The sequence below is a fragment of the Cokeromyces recurvatus genome (genome assembly GCF_025118155.1).
Source record: "Cokeromyces recurvatus strain NRRL 2243 chromosome Unknown BX663scaffold_1, whole genome shotgun sequence".
Lineage (NCBI taxonomy): Eukaryota > Fungi > Mucoromycota > Mucoromycetes > Mucorales > Mucoraceae > Cokeromyces > Cokeromyces recurvatus.
Window position 1 is genome coordinate 1,883,170 of NW_026251387.1, and position 23,026 is coordinate 1,906,195.

Below are 23,026 nucleotides of genomic sequence, written 5' to 3' on the forward strand. Positions count from 1 at the left end.
TCAGAAATCATTTTAAAACGGAATGGAATTCAATAATTATGTAAACAGAAAGCATACCTTTTATTTTATTTTTTTATTTTTTATTTTTATTTTCGCCATTAATTTTTTTTAGTAGTGCGTAGCAAAAACTTGTCGCCGCCATAAGTCATAATCACATTTCCCCACAATTCAATGAACCGTGTTATTGCCCATATTTGAATGGTTACAACGGAGAATGAATTTAATACTGTATGATGTGGCTAGCTTCTTTTGTTTATAATGGAATGCCAAGAATAGAAAAGAACTTTGCACTGATATTTCTATTTTTATTTTGACCAATCAACTAGTGTTAATAAACCCATTTTACACTTATAATTTCTTTCTTTCTTTCTTTTTTTTTTTTTGCTTTTGCTTTTGCTTTTCTTTATCTTCTTTTTGTTTATTATTATGGACAATCAACAGCAAAAAGGATATTATCCCCCACCACAGCAGCCTCCTCAATATTATACACCTCCACCTCAAGCACAAGGTTATTATAATCAACAATCTTATGGCGGAGGTCAACAACAGCCTTATTATCAACCACAGCCACAGCCACAAACAATTTATGTTCAACAGCAACCACAACATAAGGATGATAATGGCATGTGTTTAGGATGGTAAAAAAAAAAAAGTGCAAGTGCATATATAAATATTAAACAAAGAAAAAAAAATGGGATTCATTGTATTATTTATTCAAATTTTAGTTTGGCTGCAATGTGTTTCTGTTGTGCTTTAGATGCTATATTTTAATAATTATAATAACATTTTATCGGTATCTCTTTTTTCTCTCTCTGTGTGTGTGTATGTATGTATGTGCATGTCTTCTTAACTGCCTACGTACATGCGTATGTATATATATATATATTTATATATCAATATATGAAATGCTTATATATGACAATAAACAAGAATCATTTTTATACCTTTATTATTATTTAATTTATGCTATTTATTATATTGAGTGCATGTTGTGAATTTTACTGATTTTATATATCAGTCACACAACCCTTTTTTTTTTATTTTTTATATTTTTATTGTTATTATTATTACATTATAAATGAAGAGAGGATACGAACAAGAATACGACTCAAATAAAATAGTGAAAAGAAATTATGCTGACAATGCTTCTTCTGTCGCTAAACACTATAATGATAGACCTGACATGGGTATCGAAAAAAGAAGGGAATCTCCCATCATTCGTTTACGTAGCTATAATAACTGGGTCAAAAGTGTTTTAATTCAACGTTATATAAGACCGAATCAAGTAGTTCTCGATCTTGGTTGTGGTAAAGGAGGGGATTTGATTAAAATGGCAAAAGCAAGAATTCGACATTTAGTAGCAGCAGGTATTTATGAAGGCATATAGATACACATTGTTTGTGGTTTTAACTTTATCTGTTTTGTTCATTTTAGATATTGCAGAAGTCTCATTACAGCAGATGAAAGAACGTTATAAAGCATTAAGAGATCGTACTTTTACTGCTGAATTCTATCCAATGGATTGTTATCAAGTAAATATATAAACACATACATAAACATACACAGATACATAACACTGTATAATAGGAATTACTGGCTCCCAAGTTAAAACCTGAATTACAATTCGATACAGTTTCAATGCAATTTTGTCTTCATTATGCATTTGAAACGGAAAAAAAAGCCCGTATTATGCTTAACAATGTATCAAGTAGACTTCGTAAAGGAGGTCATTTTATTGGTACAATACCCGATGCTAACTGGATTGTGAAAAGAGTCAGGGAAGAACCTATTGGATCATTTGGATTTGGTAACTCTATTTACAGTATTACCTTTGATACTATTCAAGATGATGAAAAAAAGATAAAAACTGGATTTACACCTTTTGGTTGTAAATATATGTTTCATTTGGTAGATGCTGTTGATTGCCCTGAATATTTAGTTCATTTCCCAACATTTGAAAAGTAATTATATATATAATTGACAACAATCATCATGTTTACATGTGTATATTTATAATTCATATTGTAAATTAGGTTAGCAAGTGAATATGGTTTACGACTTTTATTCAAAGAAAATTTCCATCACTTTTATCTTTCTTCTTCTAAAAACCCTGAATATTCAAAACTTTTACAAAGAATTGGTGTCATTGGAGGTAGATTACCTGAGATGACAAAGGAAGAATGGGAAGGAGCTGGCATTTATTTAGCATTTGCATTTGAGAAAATAAAATAGATCCTTATTTTCTTTTATTTTTCTTTTATTTATTTTTATTTATTTATTTATTTGGAAAGAGCTAGCCCAACTCTATTTTGACCAAGGTCATAAACACTATAAAATTTACGAAGAAAGACATCACCTATAATCCAAAGGGGACCCGCTGGTTCAGGAATATCCATTCCCATAAAGCCAGAAATACATTGATCTTGTTGTACCTGAAGTATGTAATCTTCAGCAGTTAAACAAAAGTCTTGACCATTAAAGATAAAGCAAAATTCAGGTAGATTAGGTATCTTGCTACAATCAACCATATATTGGCCAGCCCAATTCTTTTCAGCTCCCAATTCATGATTAATCAAGTCAGCAATTGTGGTAGGAGCAACTAAGAGAGAAGAACCTGTATCGATAGCAGCTCCAACCGGATCTAATTCAATCGATTCACCGCCAAATTTGATATCCTCTAACGTAATTTCCCAATATCCTTTTCGACGAATATTGGACCATGTTATCTCTCCTTTATAGTGATCAGCGTCAATACCACCAAACACTACTTCACCTCCTTTTTCTCCTTTTTTATTTCCATTATTAAGCCAAAATGAAAAGATAGGTTCATCAATTAAATCACGATTCACCATGTGATAAAAGGGTGGTACAGTATGCTGAACAGAGATAGTGTCATAGCCTAAACCTAAAATACCATCAAATTTAGCAAATGCAAATGTAAAGCCCGGCTCTTTTACAGATTCAGCAAATCCTTGTCCTTCAATCTTGATATCTCCTAGAGTTAATGTATCCTATTATATAGCATAGCATAGCATAGCAAAAAAAAAAAAAAAAGAGTGAATACTAGATTTATTGAATTTAATTATGATATGATTACTACCTCACTGATAAAGCCTTCGAGTGAGCCAGTACCATATTGAATAGAGAATTCAGTACCGTTTTCAGAAAATGTTTTAGATTTACTTGAATCATATCTTTTATGCAAGAAACAAGCAATTGAAGAACAATGAGTAGAAGGAACCCACAGATTAGATGAGCCAGTATCAAAGACAACTTTAAACAATTGAGGAGGTGTACCAAGTTGAATTTCACCATAATACTGCATGAACAAAAAAAAAAAAAGGAATGAATAATAATAATTACTGTAATATCATTTAATCTATTTATTACTTGGGCATTCATATAGTTTGATAAAGGAATACCATGGTTAGCACTACCATCAGGATTCACTTGAAACGTTCTTTCAAAAGACCCTGCTGATGAATACTTATTAAAGTATTTTTGGGCTAAATATTTGCCAGTATGAGAGTATCGTTCAAGTTTCTCTCTTGGTGAGTCTTGCTGCTTCTTAATAGAAATTCTATAATAATATATGTGTATGATATATATATAAATATATATACATTTGTAGATAACAATCATATGTCTATGTTATATTAATATACCTTGTTATGGCTGCCTCTGTGATAGTTAATGCAGCAATAACTGCGGATAACCCACATAAAAAAAACTTCATTTTGTGAGAAAATAATGAAAAAAAAAAAAAAGAGAAAGGAAACATCTATACACATATTTATATGTCTGTTGAATTTTTGGACTAATTTTGTGTACCTTATTTGTATATGATAGTTTTTAACTTTGAACACATGATTTAGGCGAATAAAGAATACTGTTCTAAATAGTCCCAATTGATAAGGACAAATTTAACCAAATGACACTTTTGATGTAATTACGAGACAAAAAAAAAAAAAATGAAATAAATAAATTAATAAAATAAAATAGAAAAGACTTATTCCCACTATTTAGGGAATTTAACGAAATATACAAGTTCCTAAATTCAATATTAACAAGCAATGTATGCTTTAAACGAAAGATAGGACTCTTATAAATAAAATAAAATAAACCTAAATAAAGTATAATGCATATTATGACTGTCAAAAAACTTGTTCTTGTATCATCTCAAGTCCCAAATTAGGGTATATACAATCACAGTCGATTGAATAAAAAAAAAGGACTGGTTATACGATGAGTACAGAGAATATCTTGTGAACTATTTCAATAAATATCCACCACCGCCCATTAAGAGTCCACTTATGTTGAGAAGAGCAATACTGGCTTAGAGCTAAGTAGACATTCTAATTTGTAATATTTGACTTATGAAATGGGTATCCTTAAGATTATTTATCAGCATCAAGGATGATATTTATTTTATTTTATTTTATTTTTTATTTTTTTGACATAAGAAGATAGTATATAATATAGATACAAGTCAATTTAATCAAGTTACTATTAAAGTAATGCAGTCAAAGCAGCAATATCTATTGTAAAACATATCAGTTATCAACAAATAGCTATAATGATCTTTAGATTAGAATAGTATTTATGCTGTAAAATAGGTTCAATCTAATTTGATATCATGTAGGGCTAAATACAGCATAATTGAGTTGGACCCAATAATTGCTTTAATCATCTTCGGATAGTTAACTAACCTCATTTTTTATACAATCATCTTCATCATTTGATAACCCGTTTATGAACATGTTAACATATGGTGTATACTTAAGGAAGTTTTGACTTCTCCAGTGGATTTAAGTCTTTGGACATCATAAATCATTTGATATATTTATTGCAAATTTTTTTAACTAAGGGTTGTAGCGAGTGATAGTATATATGTATATATATATTAAATGATCCCCCATAATAAGAAGGTACGTGGTAACTGTTTACAAATATATATATATATATATATAGATATATAGCACCATTTATAATATAAAAATACATCAATTTAGTTCAAAAATCCAGTACATATAAGCCTCTCTCTCTCTTTTTCTTTTCTTTTTTTCTTTTTTTCCTTTTCTTTTTTTTAATAATAATAATAATAGATATATTAAGTGATATCATTTATAAAACTTAATAGTTAATTCGACTATCTCGATAATAACTATGACGGTTACTTCTACCGCTTCGATTGGTATTATTAGGTCGATTAATAATTAATCTGTTATCACGGTAAATAGTTCCATTCTTTGCTAAGGCTTGTTCAAGTGCATATTGATTGCTGAATTCAACATAGCAATGAGGCTTAGGGAGCTGAGTAGAAGGATCAATAGGGAACTTAACATTTGTTATATTTTCATGACCAAAGTACTCTCGAATATCTTCTTCTGTCATTGTTGTATTTGATAATCCTCCTACATAAGCAGTTAGTTGATTATTGTTACGCATACTTTGTCTCTTTCGAATATTAGCCGTATTTTCTACTGGTTGTTGTTGTTGTTGTTGTTGTTGAATATTGGTATTTGATTTATCAAGAACTGCTGAGGATGAAGATGAAGATGGGGATTGTCTTTGCTGATTATTGTTACGACGGTAAGAAAAGTTTAAGCCATAAGATTTCATTTCAGAAGAGATGACACCTTGATGAATTTGAAAGACTAAGGAGCCATAAGCAGCATCAGGCAAATTAAAATGCCACATATTCTTGAATGCCAGCTCATCTCTTTCCCAGTCCTTTTGTTGTTTTATATTAACATGTTCGTTTGCTTGCTCTAATTCTTCGACTGAAGGTGGGACACGATTAACGACATTTAAAGCATGACATAGTAAGGTATATTGATGATCATCCACTGATTCTTCTACTTGGTCCCTGATAACCTCCCAAAGTTGCATAAATTGTTGCTGAGAATCGATAAGACGATTACGGAAATGATCTAGTTCAGGCTGACAAGCAAATTCATTATAAGCAATATTATAACGGAAATGAAGACCACCTGAGATAGTAAAATCAGCTTGTAAGGTTAATGCAAGTTGAGCAAGAAGTCCTTCACGACCAGGACTAGCATGTGTAACTAAGACTCTTGTCTCTGTAGGGTCATACACGGATTGTGCCAATTCAACTAATTCACCCATTTGCAAAGCAGTTGTCCACATTACGCCTAATCCACCTGCAATTGTATCTGTGCCTATATACATTGTATATGTTTACATTTAGTATTTATTTATCTTTCTCTCTTTTTTTTCTTTTTCTTTTTTCTTTACCTTCCCCATTATCAAATAGTTTATGTTGCACAACAGCACCACCTAACCCAAATAAACGTAAACTGATACCTTCAATATCTAAAACATGAGTAGATGCTTCATCCAGTATAAAGAGATTATTAATACGATATTCCCCTTGACGAAATTTTTCGAGAATTGCAACATCTTCACAGGCGCCCCAAACTGTATAAACGGGGACCTCTAGCTGTCTATGACCTGCTAAAAAATCAGGAAATTGTGATAATAAAGTTTCAGGTGACTGAGCTAATGTTTCGTAAATAGATTCTGATTGTTGTAATAAGCGAGAACGTGTTTGTGGTGGTATTAATGTGGTATATTGGATCCAATGCTTAAGAGGCCTTTCACCAATTCTTTCAAGACTTGATCTATCTATAAAAATAATACATTAGCAAAACACATGTATACAAAAAGGGGGGTTTTTTTTTAAAGAAAAAAAAAAAGAGTAAAAATTATTGTTACCATAGAAGCCGAAGTCACCGGTATGAATGATATAGTTCGCGTTAAATTCGCGTGCTAGTCTATTCAATTCAGAAATGTTTCCTAGTATTATTCAAAATAATGACATCCATGTTAACATCATCACCATCATCATCATGTTCTTTTCCCCACATCTAATTTTACCTCTAACATCAGCTGTACAAAGGATACGTTTTCCTTCTATTATATGTAAATTTATATTATTGCTCATAATATCTTAGTAAAAGAGAAAATAAAGCTTATTTTACTACTAATAACGAATTAAAGAAAAAAAAAAAGTGTTGTGATTTCAGGTAAAAAAATTAATTAATGAATTTCAATCTCCCCAAGGATTTGATCTTCTTCTATATTTATATAAGAAATAGAAGATAATATAATCCAAGTTTTTACTAGAAGTCCTAGTTATGAATAGACAGAAAAAAATACTTGTTTAGCTAGGAAAATAAAGAATAAAATTATATATAATATGATGACACATATATAATATATAAAAAGAACACTGTTGACCCTAACAAAAGAGTGGTAGAATAATAGTTTTTCGCAGTTTAAAATATGCTTGAACTACATACATATACTCTTTTTCTTTCCTGCATAATTATTGCGCCGCCATATCAGATTCATTTTTCACGTATTACAATTATTTTTTTTTTTTTTTTTTTTGCATCAGAACTCTTGGCAAAAAAGTTAGAAAAAGAGAATATGTTGATATTTACAAGATATCAAAGGATAGCTTATTTTACACTATATTGTTCTCTATGAAATCTCTCTCAGTTTGTTTCCGTATGCTTAATCTATCCTATACAATCCCCTGTATAAGTTCCGGGCAATATATGGTATTAATTTGTCATACCTTTTTTTTTTCTTAAAGAATTTTTTTTTCTACCTTCAGCCAACATTCTTCAATAGAGAATAAAGAGATATAACTAATAATTACGTTTGGATATGGCTTCTACCACAAATGTTATATGATAAACTCTACAGTTACCCATGACAAAAAAAAAAACTTTTTTTGTGATGTCGATGCAAGATATCCAAAAATTTTCGTTCAGCTAACTACAATATCGTCAGTTCTTGGAAGACAATGTTAATAATCGTCGTTTATATCTTCCAGTCTTATATTTGCTAAACTACCTCGTCTCTCAGATTATAGTTTTGCCTGGACTGTCGGCTAGTTTAGAGAAAAAAATAGGCAACATTCTCCATGATTTGTATTATTTATTTCATGTCAAAATCCTCTCTTCTATTGGGAATTACTGGTACTAAGCTGCTGTGAAAACTATAGTTAGTGTATCTTTCTCCTGATTATATCTCTGTCGGGTTCTTTTAATTTCTCTTTTTTCCCTTTTTATCTTGCGCCTATTAAACGGAGTATTCTGTCTGGCACAACAAATTTACTTTTACTGAAATGACAGACATTAAGGAAAAGCGCCATATTTAACCATTATTTCTGCGTTGTATAATAAATGTTTATTGATAACAGTAGTAATAATAACTGCTTATAACAAGCTATATGATGGGCAACATGACTACATGGACTGCTTTATATTATGCATTATAGCTATCTAGTCGTTGGAAGATAGACTAGCAATTATATAGTTTATAGACAATGAAAATTATTTTTAGCTACATTGTGTTAATAAAAGGATCTCTGCATACTCGACAAAAAAAAAAAAAAAAAAAAAAAAAAAAAAAAAAAAAAAAAAAAAAACCCATTTTTTATTTTGTTCCGTATCAAATAAACTTACCACTATAATAGATGAAGATAATTTGGACTATTTGCATTGAAAGTCCATTGCTTCATTATAATTTGAAAGTTTATACATTCATAAATCATTTTGACATTATAATGTTATTAGTAAATAAGAAGAAATTATATTACTTTTTGTCTTTGTTCTCTTCAACATCTTTTTCATTGATAGCCTTTATGCAAACATTATTTTTGAAGATCTTTAGTAAGGCACTTTTGTCATGACTGATGCTTTATTTCAACAGCAAGAATAAAATGCCTAATTTTCAAGTCTTGCTTTTTTTTTTTATGGTTTCTTACTAATTTATAGCATCATTATATATTTCATTGACGAGAATGTTCTCATTTTTACAAATGAAATTATACAGTAAACTGAAATTAGCAAAAAAAAAAAAAATATACATATATGCTTATAGCGTATTACAATTTTCCATATAAAGATATATAAATATCTGTACATAATAATAATGGGGTGAAACATCTATTTTTTTTTTCTTTCTTTCTTTTAATATAAAATTGTATACAAATATATAGAATACTATGCTCAGTGGTTTAGTAGCTCTTATCGGTAATAACAAAAAAAAGACGATTAATTATACTAGTGTTGTGTGTATACTTTTTTGTTTATTTATTCAACACTATTTATGATTAGAGGGAGCGTGTAGTCCTGCGCGTTATGAGCCCGAATTAAGTATTAATCTCGAAATTTGTGAAATGATAAATAAGAAACAAGGCACAGCGTAAATATTAAGGAGAATAAACAATGATTGAACATGTTGTTTATATTCTTTTTTTTTTTTCTGTATAGTCCTAGAGAAGCTGCGTTTACTATTGTTAAACTTATAAATAGTAGAAATATGAACCAAGCCATGCTAGCTCTTACGGTATTAAATATATACATGTATAATGCAGTATTATTTACTTTGTATATAATTTTAATAGTTATTAGATAATTGTGTAAAGAATTGCGGTTATCCATTTCATCTTCAAATTGCTACAAAAGAATTTTTAAATGAACTTGTTCGTAAATTTCCAGAACGTCCTGCTGTAAGTTATAGGAAACTATAATTATTATTGACATGTAACATTAGTTACTTACCTTTATGGTTCATTTAGCCTTTTCCTAGTCCTGTTGTTCAACGCATCCTTTATTTAATTAAAGAATGGAAAGTGGCATTAGCGGACATGTCAAAGCACAAAGATGACTTGGTTCATATCAAAGATATGTATAGACTATTACGATTTAAAGGTAAAAAAAGATCAACTACGACACATGGGTGTATACTTAGAGATTAAACATAAACAGGTTATCGATTTCCTGAATTAAGGGATGCCTCCATTGCTGCTTTAGCACCTAATGAATCTTTAAAATCAGCTCATGAATTAGAAGAAGAAGATAGACTTGCTCAATCAGCTGTAAAATTAATATATATATATATATATATGCATATATATATGTATGGATATAGTTACATATCTATTTACATATTTTATAACAGAAATTACAAGAACTTATCCGTCGTGGTAGACCTCAAGATTTAGTTGAAGCAAACCATTTAATGAAGATTATGTCTGGATTTGTAAGTTATACTACTACTACTATTATTGTGAGGAAAGGAATGTTAATCACTTATATATATATACATATATATAGGATACAAGAGAGGTACCAGATTATAGTCAAAAGTTCGAAAGTGAATTACATAAAGTTCAAGATAAAACCATCTTGTTATATGAAATGTTAGAGGCCATTAAACCTGGGGAAAAAGTTGAAAAAAATGAAGCAATTATGGTAAATAAACGCCTAGATATATATATATATATAAAGACATATATACTTATGTATACTACAGGATTTGAAAAATGCCTGTGCTAGTGCTCAACCAAAGATCCAAAAAATGATTACAGAAGAAGAAGATAACGACAAAATTGGTAAACTTACAAATTTATAAAGGAAATTTTACATCATACTAACGACATCTAAAGAAAATCTTCTTACATTGAATGATATGATTAATAATGCGATGGCTAAATTTTCTGATGTTAAGAAAGGGCTTTATGACACACAATATGAGATTAGTGGTAAGCCTCCTACAAGAGAAGAGAATAAGCAAGCGATTAGTTTAATTGATTTGGATGATAACGATGGACTCTCTTCTATTGGCACACAAAGCTCTAATGTTAATAATAATCCACTGAATGAACTTTCTGATCTCTTTGGATCTAGTATGAGCATTTCTTCTAATAACACGAATACTCCTACCACATCATCACCTGCACTTACTACGAATATCCTTGATTCATTATCCTCACCATCAATAACAACGACAGTAGCTGCTAATAATAATAACGACATTTTTGATCTTTTAGGTGGTAATAGTAATACAGGTACTTCTACTACCGTCTTTATGTCACCTTCTTCTCCTGCTCTTCATCAGGAACAATTGAATAATAATAATCATAACAACTATTCAACATCACCACAACCAAGCGAAACAGGTATTTTATAAAAAGATGCAAAAAAAAAAAGAGGAGGAAGAAATAAAGAGATTAAATGTTATTATTAAAATAGCTATAATGGTAAACAAGAATGGTTTAAAGATTGAACTAGAAATGCAAAATCCAAAAGAAAAGCTTTGCCAAATCAAAGCTTATTTCTCCAATCATTCTACTGCACCTATGGAGAAGTTAATGTTAAGATTAGCTGCACCCAAGGTAAATATAATATAATATATATATATTCATATATGTCACACTATGTTGGAAGTGTTCATTTTATTTATTTATTTATTTAAAGTCTATGCAAATTAAAATGGAACCTCAGTCTTCTCAGTTATTACAACCAAAATCCGAACGAACTGTTACTCAGAATATGACTTTAAACAATCCTAACAAGGTAAAATATGCATATATATATAAATATAACGAGAGAAAGATGAATACTTGATATTAAAAGGCAAACACACACACACACACATCTATTTATTTATTTTTATAGGAGCCTATACGCTTGAAATATAAAATAAACTATGAACAATTTGGTGTAGAAATGGAATTAAACGGAAGCTTTCGTACTTGACAGAAAAATAAAATAAAATAAATAAAATATCAAATAGTAAAGGGCTGATTACATAATCATATGTTTATTTATGTTTTTCTTTTTTTTTCCTTTAAAAAAAAAAAATGCGTATATTTTCATATTTATATGACTGCTGATCCATCTTAATTATTATATAATGTATATTTCAAGTAAACATTCATTTTGTTATTCTTTTTCTATACCAAAAGTAGGGTTATTATTAGCTCTACGGAAAGCTGAAAAAGTTGGAGTTTCATCTTCAAGTTTGACTACTGGTTGTTGTTCAAGTTTAATTGCTGGTTCACGTTTTACTGCTGATTCGCGTTTGACATCTTCCTTTTTCTCCTTTTTTACATTATGATTATCTTTTACAGCAGTAGCGGATTTATTAGGATTATTATGATCGGCACCCTAAAAAGAAAGAAATAGGCTTTTGTTACCACCCATTATAAAACTCTTATAGGCTACTATAGACCTTACCTTATAAATTGTCCAATCAAAAACATAATCATAAGTATATCCTTCTCTTATAAACAAATCTCTAAATAATTTACGAAGATAAGAATAATCTGGCTTATCATCAAAACGTAAAGAACGAGTGTAATTAAGATAAATAGCAAATTCACTTGGGAAACCACGACACAATAGTTCTGTAGGTGTTGTCATTTTCTTTTCCATAATACGATCATATTTTTGTTTCTTAGTTGTTGCCTTTAAGCCTTGCCATGGTAAACTTCCTCTACAAAAGTACATTAATACATAACCTAAAGATTCTAAATCATCACGTCTAGATTGTTCTATTTAAGACAAAAAAAAGATTAAAACCATGGCTGTAAGAGTAGCAGGATCCTATTAGATACTTTACCGACACCTAAATGCGTATTGATACTAGCATAACGTGCTGTACCCGTTAAATTCTTATTTTCTTTGTATGGAATATGAAGATGTGTACGTGGATCACGATACTTCTTTGCAAGACCAAAATCAATAATATTCACTTGATTTCCTCTCTTACCAATACCCATTAAAAAGTTATCAGGCTTAATATCACGATGAATAAAATTCTTTGAATGAACATATTCAATACGAGATAACTATAAGGAGAAGTTATTAGCTATCTTTGCTTTGTCCCTCCTTATTATATAAATTAAACCCAATCCATTTACCATTTGATCTGCTAATAATAATATCGTTTTTAAAGAAAATTTACGCTCACAAAAGTTGAAAAGATCTTCAAGGGAAGCTGTATATACATACATGTATGTGTATATTTTAACATGTTAGTCTTATATACTATGTGTTACAGAATATAGAGTTTACGTACGTCCTAAAAGATCAATAACCATAGCAAAATAATCACATTCTGCACCAAACCATCTCACAAAGGGCACACCCACACCACCAGATAGTGCTTTATATACTTTAGCCTCATATTCTAGCTGAGGATGTTTAGCTTTCACAGATTCTAATTTGATAGCAACTTCTTCTCCTGTAATTATATTTGTGCCTATAATGTTGTTTATAGCACATTAGTTTAAAGAAGAGTAAAAAGAAGAAGAAGAGGAAGAAAAAAGAATTCCTGTTTCATTTCAATACATTACCAAGATAAATGTCACCAAATGAGCCTGCACCAATTTTTCTACCAATTCTATACTTATTCCCAACTCTTAAATCCATGGGTGAACGCATCAACTAATTTTATGATTCTTTACTGTTTGTTTTTTGTTTTTGTTTTTTTTTTCTTGTTTTTTTTTAAAAAAAAAAAAAAGTTTATTTAATAGATATAATCCAAATATAAATAAAGATTAATGTCAATTATACTCACTGATGGAATTATTCGTTATTTCTTTTTTTTTTTTTTTTTTTTTTTTTTTCCTTGATGAATAAATATATAAGAATAAAATAATAATAATAATAATAAAAAAAAAAAAATATTAATAAATAATTGATGATAAAAGAAATAAATAATGGAAAAAAAAAAAAATCACAGCAGTAAATTTACTGCTTTTCAATTTTAATTTAAATTTTTAATAAAATGGTAGTAATGGGAGTCTTTATTGTTTATGATTCCTCAATAGCCGTCTTTAATATGAATATAAAATGATTATAGTTTTCTTTCTTTTTTCTTTTATCATAGTGTACAATTTTATTATATAGCTAATTCTAATAGCGTTAATTCAAGTGGTTGAGCATCTACTACTGGTTCTTCTTCTTGACCCATTAAATCAATTTCATAGTGTGAACCAATGTATTTAAATAATTGACATAAAATAATATTAAATGACTGCGAATAATGATTTGATAAAAGAGAATCAGCAACAAGACAAATATCTAAGTAAATTTCTTTTTCTAATAAATCAATTTCATCCTCTTCTTCTTCTTTTCTTTGTTTCTGTTCTTGTCCATAAACTAACGCCTTTTCTAATCTTTGATATATTTTAACAAATGTATGATGTGAGTCCTCTGATTGTGACTTTAATAATTCAATCTCTAAACGTAATAAAGCAGTCTTGATAGAGTCCATTGTATCATGATGTGATTGAATCCATTCAGGAGCCCCCCATTCAAAATTTTTTTTGTTGGTCGAATGATAAGATCGCCAACCTGTCAAATGAGATAACCAAGTGACACCAGCCAAGATAGCAAGACGAGGTAAGGCGACAAAGGCAATAGGATCAAATGATTGAATCATGGTGATATCTATGATATCCTGCTTGATAGCTCGTTCTAACGTGAATGGTAGTAACTGTGTAAATGTATCATGATGATAGAATGAATTCGAAATGACCAAGTTGGGTAGAATGATATTCACTCTCTCTTTCTCTCTCTCTTGTTGCAGCATGTGATGTTCATCACCAAAGACGGCATGAACATAGCATGCATATAGTTTGTTTTCAAATTGAGTCCAGTGATCTATCAAGTTTAGCATAGCAGATCCTAGTTCAGTCTGTAAAAACTGAATATGCTCTTTACTCTTGTAGAATGAAGCAATGATAGGAGGAGTTGAGGTGGTATTAAAGAGACCCCAGATAGAGAATCGTTTTGTCATGTTTCTATACAATGACTTTGTTTCATCATAGCGTTTCTTTATTTCATTCTGCTTCACTAATGTATCATATAATTGAAATCGAAGTCCCTCTACAGCTTTATATAACTGGATAGCTAAAGGTTGTAAAACATCCGTAAAATACTCAAGATGACGTATTTGACAATCATGATAAAGTACTTGAGCAGCAAACCAGATAGATTCATTAAAGCGTTTTGGACTAGAAAGAAGATGATTCATGGAGATAACAGAAGATTGTGTTGTATTAAACATAGTTTTTTGAAGAATATAAAGAGTATCAAAGAAGATACATTGTTGATAATGAACATGGTTAACTGCATTTTCAATTGAAGTATTTATATTTGATAATTCTTTTATACTTTGTATCCATTGTTCATCTAGTGTTCAAGACCAGAAAAGAAGAATTTAAGATAGTGTCTATAATAAAGCCTTTTTTTTTTTATTTACCTGCATGATATAACAAGCTTAATATGTTTTCTTTTATTAACTTTGGAGCTTTTTTGCCTAAATTGAATGATGATGACTTTATAGACAAGATACGAGCAATTGTTTCCGGGAATAAAGGATGGTTAGGATCGTCTTGTGGATGAACACAATTTTTAGTATCAACAGTAGTAAAGGGTGAAGTAGTAGCAGTAGAGGATTTAAAATCCATAGCTAATTTAACAGTATATACAATAAAAGGATCTAATTGTGACATTTTTAAATAATATAAAGAAGAAAAAGATATAAGATATAAAAAAAAAAAAGAAAAAGAATATTTAAATACAGGTTCTATTTAAGATAACAAAATGTTATAAATTTCTCCTTACTACTTATTTTAACACTAAAAGGAGTTTTATAAAAGTAAATATTATCCTTTTCTTCTTCTTCTTCTTCTTAATAATGATATTCATATATTTGTAAGAGCTCTCTCCTCCCCCGAATTTAATATAAAACATGTCTTTAGATACCTTAAAAAAGGATATGCATCTTATGAAATGATTGGTTATTTATTTATTTTTATTCTTTTACTAAAGTATAATGTATCGTAATATGCGTATTCATATTTAAAGTTTACTACTGCCATTATGTTGCCCTGAGTTTTTATTGGTTAATATGAGAGTAGTTTTCTTTTCCTTTGCTGTTCACGTTCAGATAATCGTAAAAATACTTTCTTGAGCTGTTGTCGCTACTAAGGTTCCATCTCGACCATAAATACCATACTACGTTCTTCATTTGTACAGGGACTTGTGAATATCATATAAGGGCCAATCATCAGCTTTCATACTCATTGAATGAAACCAAAATAGAATATTCCAAGGAAGTCATTATACCCATTTTTGGTGAATCCATTAGCTGCTGCAGAGGTACTAATAAATCCACTATCAGAAGCATATGCAATGATGCATGCATGAAGTTTCACATCATCATCATTCAAAGCACCTCGTGTTTTGAACCATCTTTGTTATAAATATATGAATATCTTTTAGCATAAAAGCAAAAAAAAAAAAAAAAAAAAAAAAAAAAAAAAAAAAAAAAAAAAAAAAAAAAAGAAAAGAAAAAAAAAAAAAGGCTATTTCATGTGTTACAACAAATTATTTTACACCATACGGATTCGGTAATATATTAACTGCAATAATTTCTTCAGGAGTATATTGAGTGACTGCACGATAATCAAGAGGAATATCCTCAGTAGTAATTATCTATTATGAACGATTATTACATTGAAAGAGAAGAAGATCCCTTAAACATGTACTACATACATCCTTTATTTTCTTTTGTGCTCTCTTTTTGATCTCTTCAGGAATATTCTCAGTCATATCTAGAATTAATTTGACATCCCTTAATACATATACATATATAATACAACACATGTATATACTTACGAAGGTAAGCTTTCTGGATCAGTCACTGTAGGCATATTAATCTACATATATACATGTATACATATATCGTACACACACACACACTCATCATATTAACAAGCACTAGGACTACTTACTTGATGTTGTAATGAAAAACTATTTTCATTTTATTTAATAACAAAGCTACACCTACAAACAAAGTTATTACGGCCTTTCTGTTTTGCATGAACAGTTCTTGTTGCAAGCAATTTACCGTCTCGAGTATGTTAAACATGATAAATTACAGGTATTTCCACACTGCAAGCTAAAATAAAATAGACATATAAAGACTACAATCATATATGAATCAATAAAAAAATTTTTTTAAATAAAAGACTATTATAGATGTATATTTATATGAATAAAGAAATTATCTGATACTATATCCCAAGCAGCTTTCAATGCTTGAGCAATAATCTATTTGTATAATAAAGTAAGAAATAATTAAATACCTTCTTTTTTTTTCCACTTTACTTGTCCTGTTGCTCCATAAGGCAACCCTAATTCTTTACTCATGTATAAATCAGTATCAATTCACTGGACGTCAATGGTATTTCGAATCTTTAAAATAAAGTCATCTTCCTTGTTTTCTATACTTGGTTTATCTTCTTTATTATTAGACATTTCAATAAAAAGGAAGAATTCCTTTTCTAATAATTTCATTATTGTATATCATATTACACAAATATTATTTCTTCCCAGGAACAAAATATTTGGGAATTTGTTATTACAAATTATAATTCCATTTTCAGTAGGAAACTCTTACATAAAAAATCATGATTCTACTAAGGGAGTGACAATGAGTAAATAATATAAATCTATTGTAGAAAAAAAAAACGCTTCATGAAGAACACTCGCATTTCCAACACTCAAGATTTAAAATACCAACCAGCTTTTCCAATTCTTTAAGCCCTTTTTTTTTCTTTAAACTCTTTTATTTGTTTACAGAGTTGACTTTAACTAGTAAAGACCTTTATTTTGATTGGATTAGAATTTAAAAGAAACAAAAAAAAAAAAAAAAAAGTAAACTCCTCCCCTTAAAATTTAAACTTGTTGCAAAAAAGCATATTTTTTTTTTTTTTCTTTCTCAGTATTAGTAATTCTATTCAATTAATCATGACAACGACAACTATTTCTGGTTTATCAAAACAGTCATTAACTCATAGCTCTACTGAACCTACTGTGGATCCTCATCTAGAGACAACACAACTTTATGACTTTAAATATATTGAACATAGTGTGTACGAATTAGCGAAAAGGAATGATTCTCTTGGTAAGGACGTCAAGACAGCTATTGAAGTCATCGAGAAAGCCTATAATACATATGGGTATGAATTATATAATAACAAGCAGTAAATGCTAGTAAACGAATTCTATTTTAGATTAATCATATAACTTGTATAAAATTAGATTGGATTCAGTGGCATTATCATTTAATGGAGGAAAAGATTGTACTGTTTTATTACATTTAGTTGTAGCTGTTCTATCTCATTTAGGATTAGATAATGAATTAATACGTACTGTATTCGTTACTTATCCAAATCCATTCCCGCATGTAGATGCCTTTGTAAAAGTTTCCATTCAACGTTATGGATTGAATTGTGTTTATATACCAGGTCCTATGAAAAAAGCTTTACAACAGTATATAGATGGCTCAACCAAACCAACTAAAGCCATATTTGTTGGTATTCGAAGAACAGATCCATATGCTGGTAAGATTAAAAAAAAAAAAAAAAGAAAGATGCATAGTAATAGTAGTATTACATAAAGATTGCTTACGTAATACATAATTAGAGAAATTATCACATTTTGATCCAACCGATAAAGGATGGCCAGATTTTATGCGTATTCATCCTATCATCGATTGGAATTACAAGAACATTTGGGATTTTTTACTTCAATTAGGTATACCTTATTGTTCACTTTATGATGAAGGGTAAAAAAAAAAAAAAGGAGTATACAATATGATATATGGATGTATTAAATTGTTATGTGTATGTTTAGTTATACATCATTAGGTAGTATGGAGAACACTTTTAGAAATCCTTATTTAAAAGACGATAACGAACGAAGTGGATATAAACATGCCTGTAAACTAGAAAATGAATTACATGAACGTGATGGTAGAATTAAGACTTCAAAAAAGTAAATCAAGCGTGGTTATTTAGAAATAGACGTCTATATTAGAAGATGATATCACTTATTGTTTGTAGATAAAATAATATCCTAATTAGATAAATTTTATTATTACTACTTTCATTTATTAAACTAAAATATCATGAACGTCACAATAGTATATAATAATTGAAATAGAATTCATCCTCTTCCTAGAGACAGTTACGTAATAATACTAAAACAAGTAATAAACTAAAAGGACAAGTCAGTCTTTATTTTATTGTTACGCAAGAACGAAACAAGAATGTCCTTGTATCTTGTTTATAACAACAATAGACGATTTATCTTTACAAATATATCTACTATGTAATAATAACATTAGATTTCTCCCCTTTCTTTTTTTTAAAAATAAAAAAATCTCCACACTATAAAACTTTGGCCCTTATCATTTAAACAAAAGAAAAATAGGTTATTAATGATGTCTCCAGTATGCAAAAGAAAGTGCAGTAAATGCTGTTATTATCTCTAATATAGTAGCCAATCAAGCGTTTTAATACTAAAAAGGGATAGCATAAATTAATTTTACTATTCCAAGTAATTCAAAGGCAGAATTTTACCAAGTTTACAAAAATTCTACAAAATAAAAAAAGGGTGCCCCACGTGCATACATGATTGGTTAAAATATATGGTTATTTTTTATTTTTTGGAAAAAAGGAAAAATGTCGATTTTTTGTGTGTGTCTAAGATTTATAATTTTTTTTTTTTTTTTTTCAAACCCTTAAAACTTAACTCCATTCTCTATTTTATTTTTTATTTTTTATTTTATTTTTTTTTTAAAGAAAAGAAAAATATTGATAATAAAATAAAAATTAATTTCTTCATTTTTTTTTTTTTTTATAAAAAAACTGGTATCGTTCTTTTATTTTTAGTTTAGTTAATTTAAAATGAAAAAAAAAAATATGGATTATATGTTTTCAAAAATAAAATGAAATACCGAAAGCTTTTGGATGAAATTATTTGCTGCATGTGACGTCGCGTTTGATAGTTTGAACATCAGATAATCCAATCAGTGTATAGGAAAGCTTCAGAGATTGAGTTGATAGGCCAATAACTTTACCATTTACAAACTGATAAACATAAGCTCCGGTTGAATCAACTTTATATATCCGGATATATAAAAACAGTCTTTTTTTTTTTTTTTTTTTTATACTTCAAATCTTTTATTATTTTATTTTTTTATCTTTTTTTTTTTTAATATATTCATATACATATAATTATATATATAAATATATATACATTATATATGTATTTATATTTACATTAAAATATGAGGTTTTCACACACATTACGATTAAATGCAGTACCAGAATGGATTGACAATTACGTCAAGTGAGTACAATAATAAAGAAAAAAAAATCACCAAATATAGAAAAAATATTGACATTTACTTTGTTGATAATCATAGTTACGACACTTTGAAGAAATTAATATTTCAATTAGAAAAGGAACGTGTTGAAGAAATCAATACACAACATGATACAGAAAAAGCATTTGAAAATAGACAAGATGGTGAAGCTCGATTTTTAACAGCCCTTGATGCACAGCTTGAGAAAATATTCGATTTTTATACTCAAAAAGAATCTGAACTTTTTAGTATGCTTGATGATTTAGAGGCTGAAGTAAATGGAAATAGAAATTTTGTTGATAATGATGACGTTAGTTTTTATAATGCCAAACATCAATTATCACCCCTTGAAAATCTTGATTCTACATATCAACTTCCTAATTCGATAGAAAAAGATAGCTTTGACTTACCTGTTGAAAGAATCGAAAAAATCGCTCCTGAACGTCGCAGCTCTAAAGTCTCTCGTGGTTCTCGTCGTGGTTCTCGAGCTTCTAGACAATCATTTGAGTCTCGTATGTCCTTGGACCGTGATGATGATTTTCTTGTGGAAGAATTATCTGATTTACGTTCTCAATTAATTTTACTGTATATTTCTTTATCAGAACTTGAATCTTATATCGAATTGAATCGTACAGCCTTTGAAAAGATTTTAAAGAAATATGATAAAGTCCTTGAAGGCAATTTAAAAGAACAATATATAAATAAGATGGTTAACGAGAGTCGTCCATTTATGCCCGAAACCATGAACGTTCTTAAAGGTCAACTTGCTCGTGTCGAAACTATTTTTGCAAATGCCTTTTGTGGTGGCTCACGCGTAATCGCTCTTCGTCAAATGAAGAGTCATTTGCGTGATCAAGTTACATTTGAACGAAATACGGTTTGGAAAGATATGGTACGTCAAGAACGTAGAAACCATGATACCAAGTTAATTGAGCCTACTGAAGTTAAAACGTATAAAGTACCATTTACAAATTTCCAACTTGATGCTTCCATCTTGCGTCAAATTTTCTGTGTTGCCCTTTCTATTGCTGCTCTTATTATTTTATTATGTGTAGATTGTTTTGGTAATCGTCAAGAAAATTATTGTTTTGCTTTACTTATTTTCTCTGCCATCATGTGGGCTACAGAGGCTATCCCTCTTTATGCTACCTCTTGTCTCATCCCTTTCATGATTGTGCCGCTGAAAATCATGTGTAATCCAGATGGCTCTGTTATGACGGCCAAAGCAGCTGCTAAAGCTACTTTCTCTGCTATGTTTAGTGGTACAATTATGATGCTTCTTGGTGGCTTCGCTCTTGCTGCTGCTCTTTCAAAATATGGTATTGCCAAGGCCTTTGCCTCACATGTATTAAGTCGTGCTGGTACTCGTCCTATGTGGGTTTTATTAGCTATCATGTTTGTTTCAGGTTTCCTTAGTATGTTTATCTCTAATGTTGCCACTCCTGTTCTTTGTTTCTCTTTAATTGATCCTATTCTCCGTACTTTACCCGATAAATCGCGTGTAGGCCCTTGTTTGATTCTTGGCATTGCTCTCTCTAGTTGTATTGGTGGCATGACCTCTCCCATTTCTTCCCCTCAAAATATCATTACTATTCAATATGTTAATCCTAATCCTGGTTGGGGTATCTGGTTTGGTGTTGCTTTGCCTGTTGCTATCTTATCCATGTTCATCTGTTGGGGGCTCTTATTACTTGTCTTTAAACCCGCTAGTGATACCCCTCATTTAAATACGGTTAAGCCTGCAAAGGAGAAGATTACTTGGCAACAAGTATTTGTTGTCTTTATTACGATTGCTACTATTGCTCTTTGGTGTGCTGAATCATCTATTGAATATGCTATGGGTGATACAGGTATTATTGCCACGATCCCCTTGTTTGTCTTCTTTGGTGTGGGTATTTTGAATAAGGAAGATCTTCACAACTTTTTATGGTCTGTTGTTGTCCTTGCACAGGGTGGTATGGCCCTTGGTAATGCAGTTACTTCCTCTGGTTTATTAAAAGATATTGCACTTCGTCTTAAGGATGGTATTGCTGATTTACCAGCTATCGCTATCTTGGCCATTTTCAGTTTCCTTATCTTAGTCTTTGCTACCTTTGTTTCTCATACTGTCGCCGCTTTGATTATTGTTCCAATTGTTCAAGAAGTGGGTCGCAATTTACCAGTACCTCGTCCCAACTTGTTGGTGATGGGAGCTGGTTTAGCTTGCTCTGCTGGTATGGGTCTTCCTGTTTCCGGTTATCCAAACATGTCTGCTGTCATGCTTGAAGATCCATCAGGTAAACCTTATGTAACAACCAAACACTTTATTATCAGTGGTATCCCTACAAGTATCATTTCTACTGTTTTAATCTTTACCCTTGGTTATGGTATCATGTCAGCCATAGGTTATTAGTTCCCTCCTTCTTCTCCTCCCCTTCCCCTCCCCCTCCCCCTCTTTCTCCCATTCCACTTATTTTGTTTTGTTTTTATATATTGTAACTTTTTTTTCCTATTTATATTATTATTGTTATATTTTTTTTTTTTTTTCAAATTTTGTCATTATATATACATGTACATATATATACACTAAATTATCATGTACGTCATTACATAAATAAATGAACATATCATAGCAATTCTATTCTAATCCTTCTACCATTCAATTTGAGCTTATCTCTCTCTCTCTCTTTTTTTTTTTTTTTTTTTTTTTTTTTTTTTTTTTGGGAATATATATAGACATGCTTAGTGGAAGAAGAATTTCCATACTTTCCCATTCTTTATTATCATTATTATTTGGCTTTAATATCATTCATTTCTTTCTATAAAAAAAGAAAAAAAAAAAAAAAAAAAAGAAAGCATAGTATACTTGAAGGAATACGCATTATTTAAACTGAATAAAAGCTGTTATCTACTCTATGTAATTTCCAAAAAAGGAATTAAAGGAACTTTTTTTTTTTTTTTTTTTTTTTTTTTTTTTTGTAATACAGAA

General features: G+C 29.7%; 10 protein-coding genes across 10 annotated transcripts; 5 read left to right on the top strand and 5 right to left on the bottom strand.

The window, feature by feature from the left end:
• The first annotated feature begins 391 nt into the window (after window positions 1-391).
• BX663DRAFT_493314 (uncharacterized protein) lies at window positions 392-940 on the top strand. The gene is made up of 2 exons (XM_051525342.1): window positions 392-638; window positions 726-940. The coding sequence occupies exons 1-2, from the start codon at window positions 427-429 to the stop codon at window positions 769-771; spliced, it is 258 nt and encodes an 85-aa protein (XP_051388168.1). The 5' UTR covers window positions 392-426; the 3' UTR covers window positions 772-940.
• An 89-nt stretch (window positions 941-1,029) lies between these two features.
• Window positions 1,030-2,277, top strand: BX663DRAFT_493317 (guanine-N(7)-methyltransferase domain-containing protein). Its single transcript, XM_051525343.1, has 4 exons — window positions 1,030-1,367; window positions 1,435-1,532; window positions 1,588-1,961; window positions 2,034-2,277. Exons 1-4 carry the CDS (start codon window positions 1,079-1,081, stop codon window positions 2,230-2,232), a joined length of 960 nt encoding a protein of 319 aa, XP_051388169.1. The 5' UTR covers window positions 1,030-1,078; the 3' UTR covers window positions 2,233-2,277.
• Window positions 2,201-3,766, bottom strand: BX663DRAFT_534188 (endopeptidase). Its single transcript, XM_051530570.1, has 4 exons — window positions 3,666-3,766; window positions 3,391-3,580; window positions 3,101-3,319; window positions 2,201-3,011 (listed from the first exon to the last, which is right to left on the bottom strand). The coding sequence occupies exons 1-4, from the start codon at window positions 3,734-3,736 to the stop codon at window positions 2,280-2,282; spliced, it is 1,212 nt and encodes a 403-aa protein (XP_051388170.1). The 5' UTR covers window positions 3,737-3,766; the 3' UTR covers window positions 2,201-2,279.
• Window positions 3,767-5,133: 1,367 nt separating this feature from the next.
• BX663DRAFT_464795 (uncharacterized protein) lies at window positions 5,134-7,166 on the bottom strand (the record flags this gene model as incomplete). The annotated part of the gene is made up of 4 exons (XM_051524026.1): window positions 6,904-7,166; window positions 6,742-6,822; window positions 6,262-6,651; window positions 5,134-6,185 (listed from the first exon to the last, which is right to left on the bottom strand). Exons 1-4 carry the CDS (start codon window positions 6,968-6,970, stop codon window positions 5,134-5,136), a joined length of 1,590 nt encoding a protein of 529 aa, XP_051388171.1. The 5' UTR covers window positions 6,971-7,166.
• Window positions 7,167-8,991: 1,825 nt separating this feature from the next.
• Window positions 8,992-11,647, top strand: BX663DRAFT_493323 (uncharacterized protein). The gene is made up of 13 exons (XM_051525344.1): window positions 8,992-9,074; window positions 9,159-9,246; window positions 9,315-9,390; window positions 9,449-9,553; window positions 9,623-9,755; window positions 9,813-9,922; window positions 10,006-10,086; window positions 10,161-10,298; window positions 10,360-10,438; window positions 10,493-11,005; window positions 11,079-11,221; window positions 11,304-11,402; window positions 11,505-11,647. Exons 1-13 carry the CDS (start codon window positions 9,047-9,049, stop codon window positions 11,583-11,585), a joined length of 1,674 nt encoding a protein of 557 aa, XP_051388172.1. The 5' UTR covers window positions 8,992-9,046; the 3' UTR covers window positions 11,586-11,647.
• On the bottom strand, window positions 11,520-13,438 carry BX663DRAFT_446379 (kinase-like domain-containing protein). Its single transcript, XM_051523684.1, has 6 exons — window positions 13,411-13,438; window positions 13,187-13,326; window positions 12,910-13,092; window positions 12,752-12,828; window positions 12,451-12,679; window positions 11,520-12,382 (listed from the first exon to the last, which is right to left on the bottom strand). The coding sequence occupies exons 2-6, from the start codon at window positions 13,272-13,274 to the stop codon at window positions 11,997-11,999; spliced, it is 963 nt and encodes a 320-aa protein (XP_051388173.1). The 5' UTR covers window positions 13,275-13,326; window positions 13,411-13,438; the 3' UTR covers window positions 11,520-11,996.
• Window positions 13,439-13,629: 191 nt separating this feature from the next.
• On the bottom strand, window positions 13,630-15,389 carry BX663DRAFT_557349 (uncharacterized protein). The gene is made up of 2 exons (XM_051531761.1): window positions 15,100-15,389; window positions 13,630-15,029 (listed from the first exon to the last, which is right to left on the bottom strand). The coding sequence occupies exons 1-2, from the start codon at window positions 15,350-15,352 to the stop codon at window positions 13,735-13,737; spliced, it is 1,548 nt and encodes a 515-aa protein (XP_051388174.1). The 5' UTR covers window positions 15,353-15,389; the 3' UTR covers window positions 13,630-13,734.
• A 437-nt stretch (window positions 15,390-15,826) lies between these two features.
• BX663DRAFT_482400 (uncharacterized protein) lies at window positions 15,827-17,054 on the bottom strand (the record flags this gene model as incomplete). Its single annotated transcript, XM_051524425.1, has 9 exons — window positions 15,827-15,881; window positions 15,969-16,094; window positions 16,246-16,337; window positions 16,398-16,476; window positions 16,521-16,561; window positions 16,637-16,655; window positions 16,753-16,796; window positions 16,920-16,955; window positions 17,013-17,054. 9 exons carry the CDS (start codon window positions 17,052-17,054, stop codon window positions 15,827-15,829), a joined length of 534 nt encoding a protein of 177 aa, XP_051388175.1.
• A 556-nt stretch (window positions 17,055-17,610) lies between these two features.
• On the top strand, window positions 17,611-19,042 carry BX663DRAFT_493339 (uncharacterized protein). Its single transcript, XM_051525345.1, has 4 exons — window positions 17,611-17,866; window positions 17,949-18,250; window positions 18,333-18,474; window positions 18,543-19,042. The coding sequence occupies exons 1-4, from the start codon at window positions 17,655-17,657 to the stop codon at window positions 18,685-18,687; spliced, it is 801 nt and encodes a 266-aa protein (XP_051388176.1). The 5' UTR covers window positions 17,611-17,654; the 3' UTR covers window positions 18,688-19,042.
• Window positions 19,043-20,307: 1,265 nt separating this feature from the next.
• Window positions 20,308-22,582, top strand: BX663DRAFT_493340 (Sodium:sulfate symporter transmembrane region-domain-containing protein). Its single transcript, XM_051525346.1, has 2 exons — window positions 20,308-20,413; window positions 20,469-22,582. The coding sequence occupies exon 2, from the start codon at window positions 20,573-20,575 to the stop codon at window positions 22,448-22,450; it is 1,878 nt and encodes a 625-aa protein (XP_051388177.1). The 5' UTR covers window positions 20,308-20,413; window positions 20,469-20,572; the 3' UTR covers window positions 22,451-22,582.
• The last annotated feature ends 444 nt before the right edge of the window (window positions 22,583-23,026 follow it).